At 53.5% G+C, this 13,459-nt stretch overlaps 1 protein-coding gene across 10 annotated transcripts in view; it reads left to right on the top strand.

Annotated features, from left to right (window-relative positions):
- Cux1 (cut like homeobox 1) overlaps window positions 1-13,459 on the top strand; it is a 316,806-nt gene that overhangs the window by 290,604 nt on the left and 12,743 nt on the right. For 7 of the 10 annotated variants that reach the window (XM_047533873.1, XM_047533872.1, XM_047533869.1 and 4 more), the window contains one exon: window positions 2,892-11,306. The exons of the other annotated variants lie outside the window; for them this stretch is intronic. In XM_047533873.1, the coding sequence (XP_047389829.1) occupies window positions 2,892-3,564 (673 nt within the window). In that variant the 3' untranslated portion in view covers window positions 3,565-11,306. Of the gene's footprint in view, window positions 1-2,891; window positions 11,307-13,459 lie in introns of those variants that run through there. 10 annotated transcript variants of the gene reach the window in all.

Genomic DNA, 13,459 nt, shown 5'->3' with positions numbered 1-13,459 from the left:
AGCCCAGGCCCTAGATGTGTGGAAGTCCCAAAGGCAGGTTTTTAGCTGTGCCCTCCAAGGGGTCAAACAGGGAAAATTGATATTTTTTCTGGCCCACTGGGACCTCACTGCTGGTCAGTTTTTGCCCTCTTCAAAAAAATACAGGCTTCTCCTTATCCTCTGACCCTGAGGGAATGAGAAATGTCTCAAGTTGACCATGTTCCCAAGAATGCAGAACACCACCAAGGACACTGACCTCCCCCTGGAAGAACAGGTTCACTCAGTGGAAACTGCTGAGCCTTAAACACATGGCCTCTGCCAGCCTGTGTGACTTGTCGAAACTAGAATCAGGGCTAGGGAGTAGCTCAGTGGACATTGGGTTCAGTCCCAGCACCCAAATTAATAAATTATTTTTAAAAAAGTATCAGGCATGGTGGCACATTCCTGTAATCCAAGCAGCTAGGGAGGCTGAGGCAGGAGAATCACAAGTTCAAGACCAGCCTCCACCACAACTTAGTGAGACCCTGTCTCAAAATAAACAACAACAACAAAAAAGAAATTTAAAAAAAAATTAGAGCCACCCCCAGAACCCCATCTTTCTATGTGGAAGAAAATATTCCTAAGTTTAGGCTTTTGATTTTGGTTTTGCAGTGCTGGGGATTGAACCAAGGGCCTCGTGCACACTAGGCAAATGTTCTACCACTGTTCTACACCCCTGCCCAAGAAAAATCTTCCTTATGAACCTGAAGACAAGTCTAGGCTGAGAAGGATGAGTCTCCTCTCTGCTGAGCACATCTTATGTGCCAAACTCTGGCCAGGAGTTTCATAGGTGCTTCACCTTCCAGCTGCGCTGAGAGTGCCGCTGGTCCCAGCAGTCAACCAAGATGGCAGGTGCGACAGCCCAGGCCCATGCCTTCCCGCCATCCTGGCCCGCTGCCTCGGTGCTACTGCATGCCTGCCTTCTCATGTCAGGTAGTGGGCAGTAAAAAGAGTCACTATTTTTGTTGATCTACTTTTTGCCCAGTATTATATATTTAATACCTATTTCATCTTTATAACTTCTCTGCAAGGAAGAAACTGTCCTCCTGTTTCTCAGATAAGAAACCTAAAGCTTAAGCCAGGTGCAGTGGTGCACGCCTCTAATCCCTATGGCTTGGGAGGCTGAGGCAGGAGGATCGAGAGTTCAAAGCCAGCCTCAGCAACAGCAAGATGCTGAGCAACCCAGTGAGACCCTGTCTCTAAATAAAATACAAAAAAGGGCTGGAATGTAGCTCAGTGGTAGAGTGCCCATGAGTTCAATCCCCAGTATCCCCCGCCCAAAAAAAAAAAAGGAAAATAGGAAAAGAAAAAGGAAACTGAAGCTTAAAAGGTCAAATTATCTTATCTTGTACGAGTTGCACGGCTAGGGAGTGGCAAAGCCAGATTGCAAACCTGGTTCCAAAATGCCTGCACTCTGTTTGGGGCCTGGCACGAACCAAACCTTAGCTGCCCGTCTAGCCTGCCACCTCCTAACAGGGCAGGGTGGGACTGGCTGCTCACCCACCTGGTCTTCTCACCGCCAAGGGGCTTGGAAGCCAGTCCAGAGCAGGGCCACCCTCCCAGCATGGCACCAGGGACTGATCATGGCAGCTGCCATTTCCCAGGGGCTTCACAGAACCCTTCCTTTTGAATCATATCTCAAAAATCTTAAGGCAAGGTTCTTGGCCCATTCTTGTGCAGGAAGCAAGTAACTGCAGAACAGGTTAACTCATGTCCCCAAGAGGTCTAATACCTGGAGGAAACCACAGCTCTCTGCTTCCTGGCTCCACATCAGCACAGGACCTGACTGGACTGCATGTTCCCTTTACTGAGTCAGCAGTACCGCAGAAGATCTCTCATGCATGCCCAACCCTGGGGCCCAACAGTGGACATCGCACATTTTCAGAGGCTTCCCCAGCCCTCTGGAGAGAAGGCCGATGGAGCCTAGAACTGTGAGCGTGGTGGAAGGAAGAACCAGAGGAGAGCCCTTGCATGGCACCACCAGGGCTCCCAAGCAGGGAGGACCAGGGCCTGCAGTGCCAGTTGTTTCTTAAAGGGAGGATGCTGCCCTGCCTGCAGTCGAGAACAGTGTTCCGGCCAATCCGGCCAAGTACCAGGGCACGTTTCCCACTGTAGGTGGAGGAGGCTGGACTGAAACTCTCTTGAGCTGGGGATGGAACCCAGGGCAGAGCGTTTGCCAAGCACACACACGCCCTGGGTTCCATCCCCAGCACAGCCCCCCAAAAATTGCCTGAAGGGTTGGGACACAAATGTGGTACCCCTCCTGTTTGATCAAGTGTCCACTTCCTCAACTTCTCCACTTAGAATTAGTCAAAAACACAATTTGGAGACCAATTAAGAGTAGAAGGAGACCAGGGAGAAGCAGAGGAGGAAGAAAAAGGAGATGCTGGAGAATGAAAATGACTAAATTATGTTATTTGCATGCATAAATTTCACAATAAATTCCATTATTATGTATATTTTAGTGCACCAATAAAAAAAAAGTGAAAAGATTTTAAAAATACACAAGTCGGTAATATCTTGCTAGAAGCCCCTTACCTTCTGTGGTTTAGAGCTGGAAGTGAAAGATCCCCATTTTGGGTGCTAATAACTGGTTTTCCCCCAACGAGGTCCTGATGAGGACACCGTGGGCACCATGCAGTTTCATTTTATTCATTCATTCATTCATTCATTCCTGTAGCCAAGCACCAGGTCAGGTGAACAGAATCAAGGAACCCATCCTCTTCCACTCCAGCGGAGGCAGGCTGGGATTGGAAAGGAGCCTTTGGCTAAGCCTGGGGCGTGGAGAGGCGCAAGGAGTGGGCGCCCGTGGTGCGCAGGGGCCCGAGGGTGCGCAGCAGCCCGCTGACCGCATCGCTGCTTGTGTCTCTTAGGTCTCGGATCCGCAGAGAACTGTTCATCGAGGAGATTCAGGCTGGGAGCCAGGGCCAGGCGGGCGCCAGCGACTCGCCATCGGCCCGGAGCGGCCGCGCCGCGCCCAGCTCGGAGGGCGACAGCTGCGACGGCGTGGAGGCCGCCGACGCCGAGGAGCCGGGCGGCCCTGCGGCCGCCGCCAAGTCTCAGGGAGGGCCGGCCGAGGCCGCCGCGGCCAGGGCGCCGCGGGAGGAGGCACCGCGGCCGGCAGAGCGGGTGGAGCGGGCGGAGCCGCCGCCCCCGGGAACCCCGGGCCCAGAGGACGCCGACGACGCGGGCCGGCCCCAGCCGCCCGACGGCCCCGATGGCCCCGACGGCCCGGCGCCCGTGCCAAACCCCGCCGCGCCAGCGGCGGGGGAGGACGCCGCTACCTCAGCCGCCGCGCCCGCAGAGGGCCCCGGCGCGGCCCGGGACGGCGCCGAGCGGAGTTGCGCCTTGCCAAGCACCAGCGCGCCCGCGGCCGCACGCAGGCCCAGCTCGCTGCAGAGCCTCTTTGGCCTGCCTGAGGCGGCGGGCGCCCGGGACTCGCGGGACAACCCCCTGCGCAAGAAGAAGGCCGCCAACTTGAACAGCATAATCCACCGCCTGGAGAAGGCCGCCAGCCGGGAGGAGCCCATCGAATGGGAGTTCTGAGGGCGCCCCGCCGGCCTCGCCCGGCCGCGGCCGCGAGCGCCTGCCCAGCCCAGCCGGGCCAGTCCGCGTGGGCGCGCGCCGCAGGACCGCGTTGCGCACTTACCGCCCTGCGGGCCACAGGGCAAAATCGCCATAGGCCAAGGTGCATATAGAAAACAAAGGAGCATTAAGCCCAATCTATGTCGTGTTTTCAAGGAAGAAAACGGAAATGTGTAGTCGAGCTTTTTTGTACCCTGAAGTGTTTTTTTTATTGCCCTAAGTGATTTCCACAGGTTCTGGAATAACTCTTACAGCTTTGCCTTGCGCCCTCCTCTTTCGTGTGGGCTTAAAAAAAAAAAAAATCAAACCCACATATTAAAAGGGGGCTTTTTATCTGCCATCTGATGGCTTCAGAGCGATAATACACTATTATCTTCTTAAACCAGGAAAAGGGGGGGGGATTTTTCAGAAAAATTAAAAAAGAAAGTTTTTGTAGCTGTTCAGTTGCCACTAAGAGATTGCACAGTCAAACCGACTCTAAACACACTAGTTTGGATTCCTAAATATTTTCAAGAAAAGAATCTTCTTGTTTGAAACTTTGACTTAAAATAAAACACATTTACTCCACATATTTTTTAACAAAAAGAAAAGTCACATCAGGAAAATATCTGATTTTGTGGTAGCTGACCGTAGTGTTTTCTTGTACGTGAATAGAATCCTGACATGTAGTGCACATTGATCCATAGCTTTAACTGACCCTGGGCTTTTGCCGACCAGGGTTTGTTTAATACACTCCATTCTAGGCCAAATCAGGACAAAAAGAAAAGATCCGAATCTAGGTATTTTATAATCTGCTTTTTAACCTCTAACCGCAGAGCACGCTGATCAGACCTCATATCTGGGAGGTTTAGGAGACAAGTTAGAACTGTAGCATGTACCCATTCATTTTGTTTAATTTATGGTGTCCTCGTCTGTGTTCGTGCGTCCGCCCATGTACGCGCATTGAGGGAAAGGGAAGAGAGGGCCGGCAGGGTGGCGGCAGGCAGTCCTGGGGCCAGGCTGGCCCCGGCGCGCATGCAGCGACCTGCACGCGTGCGCCTCACCTCACACCACTCTCCTGGCCCGCTGGACCGAGCCCCCCGGCGGAAGATGCTCCCTGGGCCTGGGCCGAGCTGGTGCGCATGCACGCTGTCTCTTTCCCCTCCTTCCCACCACAAGCACTGATGACCCCATGGAACTCATGGGAAGCGAGCGTCCTTCCCTGCAGAAGAGAACGTGGCAGTCTGGGCTGCGCTCCCACCCCTGTAGAGAAGCCCAAACTCGCACACAGCGTTGATGCTCTTCACTTCCAGACCAGACCATCGGCCCTTCATCCATTTCGCCTCTTGGAAGGTTCTTTTATGCACAGTTTAGGGCAGTCTAAGTACAAATCAAGAGTCTAACTTGTCTCGGATTCCTCCTGTTGTCTATGTGTATATGCGTGAGAATAGAGGTGGATGAGAGTGTGCGTGCGTGCGTGTGTGCAATTTTATACGTCTGTGTATTTTCTTAAGTACCTGTGCACACATAGAGTGCATTACTGCCACCTTTTTCAATAAGCTGTTTATCAGTTATGGCTTCTACAAGTTTGCTAATTTAGACTCCTTTATTGCCATATCTTTAAACTAACAATAGATGATTTCGGTATATATATATATTTTTTTTTGCTTATTTATAGGTGCTGTATTTTATTATCTGATTGTTAGGATGAAAGGGGCAAATATTCTTTAGAGGGATAGACTGCCGGCAGTATTGGGTATAATTTACAAGATGTAGTTGTCATACTGTATATTACTGATTGAAACTTTTTGACCGTATTGTGTATCATTGAAACCTTTGTCTTAGGTCAACATCTTTGGATGACATTTTAATGGTGCATTCATTACTTCTTAAGTTTAATTAATATTACTTTTTTGATTTGGGGGGGTGGGAGGGAGTTCTAATTTTAAAGGTATGCTCCCGCTATTACACCTCAGTGTGCTTGTTATTACTTAACGTGTAGGACTTTGTGAGATGTGAAACCACATTTCTTGCATGATGTTTTAGAGATTATGTATTTCATTTACAGTCTTTTAACCTGCAACTGCAGCACTTAGCTCAAGTTTTCACAAATTTAAGAGTCACTACACTAAAGACAATGCCTTTTCATGAATAAGAAGTTTTCAGAAGGCTCTAGGAGGCTGGGAGGCAGGCCCTTTGTTTGTCTTTGGATGGTTGCGTCATTTCTGAACTCGAAATCTGGTTCAGTGAGAAGAGAATTCACAATGGAGGAGCTTAAGGGGAATGATTGACATCGGCTCAATGCAGGTGTGTCGAGAAGAGTGTGTTCACCCCAGGGACCCTGAGGACTGTGAGAAGCAAGCAGAGCAGCTGATGGTACCGTGGTGTCCCCTCCACAAGAACCTCAGGGGAACGTTGTCATGTGTGATAAATCTCTGGATATCCACTTTGCTCTAGAAGGAAAAGCAGGGAGTGGGCGGAGCCGATGGGCTAGTGCTTCAGTTTTAAAGGCATGACTGTTATTTACCAGGTGTTAAATCGAGGAAATTGGAAAGTCTAGATCTGTCCATCCTGGCGGCCCGATGGTAACGGCCTATGACAGCCACTTGGGCTCTTCCGAGCAATTCAGTCATTTTGGGGTTTGTCGCTTTCGTTTGTGCTGGGTTCCTGTTGACTTCCATCCCGTCTTTTCTGCCAGACTTAAATCTGGGTGCTCAATACAATCAGCTGGTTAGTTGGATTTTGCTTGCAGTTCTGTGTTAGTATTTTTTCTCTATTATTTATTTTTTTTTAATTGAGATCCCAACCTTCTGATCTTTTGTGTTAAGTTAGCTGTCTGTAACGCTTCTAAGAGCTGCCGCTAAATAACAGATACCTGTGGAGTGGGGCACAGCCCCGGCCAGCCCCTCTGTTGAGTCTAAGGTTCATCTTTCATCTTGATAAGCAATATTCAAGTGCCTTGAACAGCGCCCCTCCGTGCGGTGACCTTCTGGCAGCCGGTGACCCAAACAGTGGCTCCCACGGGCAGCCGACTCTCCTCCTGTTTATGCTCTCTCAGCTTGGAAAGCTGATCTGTACCTCTCCCTGGGGAAACGGTTTCATATAAAACACTAACACTTAATTACAAGCTCCATTATTACCATTTTAAATGGCTTCTTTTTGTTAATTGGAGGCAGCATTCAGAACTTCAGTTTCCCGCCATTACTCAGCTGGCTAAGCAGAGGCCGGGCCTAAAAGTAGTGTTGGCATCTGGCCTCTTGACCCTTGCTTCCCGCCCAAGTCCCCTTAACGGTATCCAAAGTGGCAGGCACCTTCCAGACTGGTGCCCCCCTCGCCTCCACCCCAGCCTTCTGGATCAGTCAGGAGGTCTGGCTTCTGTCCTCAGACCTTGAGGAAGAGAGCTGGACTTGCTTATTCTAACCAACCTGCCTGAGGCACATGACATCCTGTGGCCTCTGATGGTTGTGGCCCTGGGGTGCAGGCTGGGAAGAGACCTCCGGGAAGTGCCAAGGCACCTGTCAAACTGCACCACTCCTAAAGTAATGGAGGGAAAGAGGACGGCGCTCTGCCTCCCTGGGACAGCTCCTTACCCCCAAAGCACAAAGGCCTCCCTGTCCAGCTTCCTTCCGGTCATCTTCTCTCTTTCCTCCCCATTTAAAAAACACCTGTCTGACATGGATGGTCAGGTATGGTTGGTGGTCCACACCCAGGGTTCATCAGAGCCTCTGTCCTCTCATTGTGGCCAAGAGAGTCCCCCACCCCTCGCCACCCCCAGACCCACATGGGCAGCTCTCAGACCCATCTGCCATCTTGGCCAGGGCCAGGGTCAGTCGTGCAGCAGACCAGGCAGGAGGCAGCTTGGGGCGGGGGTCCTGGGTGATGGCCAGCCACCCTGAGATCACACAGAGGCGATGCCCTCGAGGGTGGGCCAGGACCACCAAGCAGGCGCCTCCCCCTGCATTCTGCCCTTCCTCCTCTGTTCCCTCCATTCCATCCTCTCTACCGGGTGATCGTGAACTTGGGGCATTCTATGCAATGTTTCTCATTCCCCTCATCTTAGAAAACCAAATCCCACTGGAAAGTGGCAGAGGAACCCAGGGGACACGGAGGTCCCTTCTTAGCACAAAGTGAAATGGAGCTGGTTGCCGACGAGATCGTGAGCCTTTGCCTTAACTGCGCTGTGACAGGCACTGATAGGTGGTCCTGATGCCCGCAAGCCCACTGGGCAGGGGCAGCAGAGTGACCGGGGCCAGGAGGTGGTTGGCTCTTTGAAGTTGCCTCTGTCCCCAGCTGGATGTCCCTCATCTTCACACTCCTCCCTTGTCCCCTTCTACCTCACTGACCTGTGCTCTCCACCTGACGTCACTCCTCAGAACGGCGAGGCCAGCGGGCTGGGACGTGGGCAGCGTGAGCGTCGTGCCTGGTGGCCAGGCCTGTGGCCTCTCCTTTTGAGAGGACGTCAGGGATGGGTGGGTGGGTGGGTGTCCCTGCAGGGCACGTGGCTTTTCTCGTGGTTTTCACCTGCTCTGCAGCTGCAGCAGCTGCTGCTTCTGCAGGCAGGGCTGGTTCAGGCCTCAGGACCTTGGCTTTGGTCTGCCTTTGCTTCCTGTGCATCCCTGTAGCACTATAAAGTCTGTCACAGCCGTCCCCCCACCCCTGCTGCTCAGGTGGCCATGTGAGCAGCTCCCCAGGACTCCATGGCCGTCCGTGTCTCTCTTGTCTCACGACCTTGGCTTCACTGCGAGCTCTCCTTGGCGAACATCAGACATCTCGAGGGCAGGAAGGGATACCTGGCTTTCTCCAACCTGTGGGGCTGCCTCCCCCCCCAAAGACTGTGCCAGTCTCTGTTCAGGGCAGAAGAAAACCAGCCCCCAGGGCAGCTGGTCACATGTGGGTCCACCCGCTCTGGCGACTCCGATGGCCAAGACGTTCTCCAGATAGAAGTGGAAGCCAGGGCTTGTGTGCCTACTGTGTGCCTAGTGGCTTACCAGGAGAAAGTGCTGCCACCACTTCCGTTTCACCAAGCCCCTGGTGACACTGGGGCAAGGTGGCAGCCTGACGTTCTAAGGCATGCCGGTCTGGCCAGCGTACTTCAGACCCAGAGAATGGCCCCATCGTATTTCCATTCCCATCAGTTTTACCTTTTTGATAGGCAAAATCTATCAGGAAAGTAAGTCCCCAAGTAAAGTTCCAGAAAGATCCAGAACCCTTTAGGGCCCTTAGGGTCAGTCCTGGTGGGAGAAGCGAGCAGACACAGAATGAGCCCTGGCCACAGAAGCCTGATGGCCCGAGCACCTGACCAGGGCAGTAGGACGGACCACCCCGTCCCGCCCAGGCCCTGCCTCTGCCACCTCCCCTCCAAAGATCTCGCGTCCACACTGTCGGTGGCATCTCAAGTTTTCATTTTTGGATGAAGTGACATTTAGCTTTAACGAGACATTTCCAAGGCGCCTAGTCTCCTCCGAAATGCTAACTTTAAAAGTTGGGCATCGTAGGCGAAGAATCCTGGGAACAGGCTAGCAGAGGGCGCCAGGCGGCTGTGCGGAAGCTGCCCGCCCGCCACTCGGCGCGGATGCCTTTGAGTTGCTCTTCACAGAGACTTTAGTTCATGCATAATGTTGAGACTGTAGTTGGTGTTACTGTAATTTCTGTAGTGTTTGGGCTTTAATTTCTACCACAAAATATGCTATATGCTATGTATCAAGCTTTCTGTGATCAGAAAGGAAAGGTGCCTTAAATCCCAATGTCACGGCTCTATCCCTAAGGAGAAAACCAGAAGCACAGAGTGCGGAAGCGCTGGGACTTCCGCTGGCTAAACAAGACACCCTTCGGCAAGACTGCATCCAAGTGGCCCGGGGCTGCTTTTATTTTGTAATTCCTTTCCCCCTCTTTTCTTCTTTTGTTGTTGTTTGGTAGTTTGCTTTAAACAGAAAGCACTTAAATAGAGGACTATGTATAAGCTCGTGCAATAGAAATCATGTTGCTTCATTGTTAAAAGCGTATTGCACACCAAATGAACTCAAAAGTAAGCTTTAGACCAGGTCGATCCCGGTTGCGGATGAGTATGTTCACTGTAGTTCTGTGTCTTCATGAACCAAGGGGAGACAGGCGCCGGCCTGGCCGTGGCAGGGTGGGGGGCGCCCGGGAGCGGCAGCTGAGAACCTTCCCGAGGGTCTGAGACCACAGCGGTCCCCCCAGCACTCCCCTTGTCTTGTTGAGATGGCCTGACTGCTACTGACCTGCCAGCGTGCGCGAGGATAGTTATCAAAGGATATGTCCTTGAGAAAAAAATTATTTCTACCTATCCTCTTCTATTTATTATTAGGTTAATCATTTGAGTAATTATCAGGAGTGTGTTGTTGTCTTGTGTTGTTGTCGTTGTTACGAGTGCTTTTTGCTGTCACTCCAGTGGTTACTGTCCTCTGCTGCCCCCTGCCCCCAGGGAACCCAAGAGCCTGAGGGTGCAGAGGGGGTTTTGCCAGCAGAATCACACAGCTGTCTCCTGAGTAGCCACTCAAAAACTGGTCTTAACTGTCTACACGAGAGTGGAACAAAAAGCCGCCAATGCAGGGAAGTGCCGAGCCAGGGCGCTCGCGGGAGGAGCTGCAGAGGAAACTTAGGAAAGCCAAGTTCAGTTCCCCAAAGCCTCCTAGAGCCTCTGTTAAGACTTCTGGGTTCATGAAGGTTCCACGAGCCCTGGCCAGAGAGGGCGCAGGCCTGGCCTAGACCGTCGCCTCCAGCAAGAGAGTGGTCTCCTGCCAGGCCGCCGGTTTTCTGTCGCCATCTGTCCTTGCACACAGAGTTGATCCAGACCATCTCGCGGAGCAGGGGGTGTGCTTTAGCACCAGCGGTGGCTGGAGGGCCACCTAGGGGGACCTGGGGATCTCCTGCCCAGTGTGGCGATGTGGAGGACAGTCTGGCGTGAGGGCAAGGGCTCTGTGACCAGAAGCCTAGCTGGCAAGACACCAGCTGCTGCCCGCCCCAGCAGGGATGGACAGCTGCCTGTGCCCCAGAGCGTTTCCTTCTGTGCCACGACGCTGCCCCTTCTCTGTGACTGTCAGGGGTCCTGATTTTGTTCCTATGTCTTTAAATAAAGGCCCTCAATGAAATGATTGCCCCGTCCCCCGAAAGGGTCTTCATTTTTCTCTAATTAGTCTATGCATTTCTGCCTCTCTCTCTCTCTCCCTCTCTCTCTCTCTCTCTCTCTCTCTCTCTCTCTCTCTTTCACCATTTTCTGCCTGTTCCCTTGTTCCCCCCCCTGAAGCCCCTCAGAAAATGCTGTGCATTTTGGAGACGTGAGAATTCCTTCAAAATTCTTAAAGCGTTTGAGAATAGCTCATTATAAACTAAGGTGGGGAGGGGAAAAAAGTAAAAGACGGTCCTCCCTGCGGCCCTTCCCGCGGAGTAAGAGACCTGGCTCCTTGCTTTGTGCAATAACTACTTGCGGTGAGAGCGGGTAGCGCCGGCCACACTCCTGTCCTGACTACTGGCACGCGCTCGCGGTGGTGGCCCCGGCCCCCTGCATCGTGGCGTCTTACATTTTAGCAGTATTTTATATTTTCTGTAACGCACTAAGTCTTAGATGTTTCTAGAGCTCGTCTGTTAACGCTCACGATCACAGATTTATTTTCCTTAATCCTCACAAAGACCCAATTGACCAAAAAGAAGAGAAAACAAAACAAAAAAAAAAAAAGGCGTCATTTTTGTACAAATAGCTTTGAGAAGCCTCTTGTGTTGCTGTGACTCATCTCTGACGACATATTTCTTGCTATTTGTTTTCCACATGGAGAGTCAAGTCGCCTGGCTGGCGTGGGGGAGGCGCCCGCCGGCCTGGTGTCGCCTGTCTTTGGTTAGCCATACGATGTTCGTCCTCAGCACTGTACAACGGTCCCTATATGATATGGAGAAGCAATATCACTGAAACTCACACCATGTATTATTATTATTCACTAGCACCCTAGGTGTGATAATTGAAGTAAATATCTTTTATACAAACACAAGGGCGTGTGGGTCGTTTTTATTCAGAGTGCCCTGCCTGAGGACAAGCAGCAAACACTTCCTCGCGCGCCCCAAGGGCACCGAGGACTGCCGTGCTGGGGCACCTGTCCCCCCACCTCCCGGGCGTTCCTGGCATGTGGCTTCCCGTCAGCCGTGGGCAGAAACTGGATCGCGCGGATTGGGGCACGCAGTGACGGCTCCCTGCTTGCTGGGCCCCCACTGTCCGCGACCGTTGACCCAAGAACTCGGCTCACTGGCACCTGCTTCCCTGTCTGTCAGATGGGGATGCTTACCTGTCTCACAGGCTCGTGGGGACCAGGAACAGTGGCTCAAGGTGCCGAGCACAGCACTGGCCCGGCTGTAGCGGCCCAGTGACCGGGGTCCTGGCCAGGTAGGGAGCAGGGGTCCTCACTTTGTCCCTGGCTCCAGGTGTAGAGGACGGGCCGGGGATCCGTGCTGGCACGTGGGGAGGGAGGGGCATGGCGGCTGGTGACTTTCTGGCATGTGGGCCTCCTGCTGGCTGGAGCTGGGTGGCAGAGTTGGCTGCGAGGCTGCCCCACGCTCCGGTGACGCTGGTGCTCTTGTTTTGAGATCTGGGTGGGACAGAATTGCCATCTGTGCGGTGTGACTGGTTGGGGGCGAGTTCACTTGGTTGCGTGTTAATCCAGAGGTGACAGAACCTGGAGTTGTGTGTGTCCTCGCGTGGCACAAGATCGCGAGCCCTCCCTCCGAGTCAGACCGGCTTGATTTCCTCCACAGGAGACCCAGAGCCTAGGGTGGAGCGCCCTCTAGCTGAGGGGGCAGCAGCAGCCCCCAGCAGCCCGGGTCCCCTCCGGCCCCTCCGGGACCCTGCGGGTGGGCACTAGACAGCCTCAGGTCTAACTCCAGAAACTTCCGTCAGCCAGCCCAGGTATGCCCCCACCTTTTAAAGATCCGTCAACCAAATTAAACTATAAAATGTAAAACAAACAGGCAACACGAAGTCTTTTTACCCAGAAAACCTCCCTGAGTGCTTTTAAAGTGAAATCTAATTAAGCAGAACTGCAGTGGCTTCGGCTTTGCAGGCTGCCAGCCCCAGAGGCGGGAGGAGGGAGCAGGGTTCCAGGCTCGGGCTGCAGCTGGGGTGCCCACACCCGGCGAGGCCTTGGTCCCTCTGCCTCCCCTGTCGCTCAGCGGGCCTGAACAACATTGGAAGCCTCTTGGTCCCCTAAGAAGACCATTGCAGATGGTGCCGTGGGAGGACACAGGCGTGGAAGCCTTGGGTGTTCAGCGGGACTTCCAAAGGGCGAGCTGGGTGTGAGGCTCCCTCCCCATGGCCCCCGCCTGCCAGCCTAATGGGGGGTGCAGCCCACTGTCCCGCTTCAGCTCACCATGGCTTCCCGCAAGGTGGCAGAGGCCAGGGCCTGCGTGCCCAGCCAGCTTGGGGGCTGGGGGGTGGGAGCCGGGCCGTCAGGCTGTCCATTCAGGGCAACCTGCGCAGTACAGAGCAATTACCTTAACGGAGCGGGACGCAGTCCCCGCCTGGCCCTCAGTCCCACCTCACCAAGGGCAGTAGAGAGGCTCCCGAGCCTTCGCAGAGCTGCCCTGTTGGGGGCAGTGGTGGGCACTGCAGGGACAGCCCACTGTTCAGGGAGGTGCCCCAGCACCACCTCTTGACAGCTGGCGACCTGGCCCGCAGACACTCAAGACACCTCTGAAAGTAAGTGTCATGTGTCAATCTCCATCTCCCCAGAGGGGTTATAAGGAGGCCGAGCACACAGGACACCAGCGCCTGGCTGTGTCCACCTAGTTGTCCCCAGTGGTGCCATTTCTGCAGCCGTGGTTGCTGGAAGGGCTCCCTCCAGTCAAGGTGTTTCTGCCTCGTGCCAGTGAGGAGCCA

Source organism: Sciurus carolinensis, chromosome 18, assembly GCF_902686445.1.
Source record: "Sciurus carolinensis chromosome 18, mSciCar1.2, whole genome shotgun sequence".
Classification (NCBI taxonomy): Eukaryota; Metazoa; Chordata; class Mammalia; order Rodentia; family Sciuridae; genus Sciurus; species Sciurus carolinensis.
The sequence above is the reverse complement of the archived record's forward strand: the minus strand, read 5'-3'. Positions and strand labels throughout refer to the sequence as shown.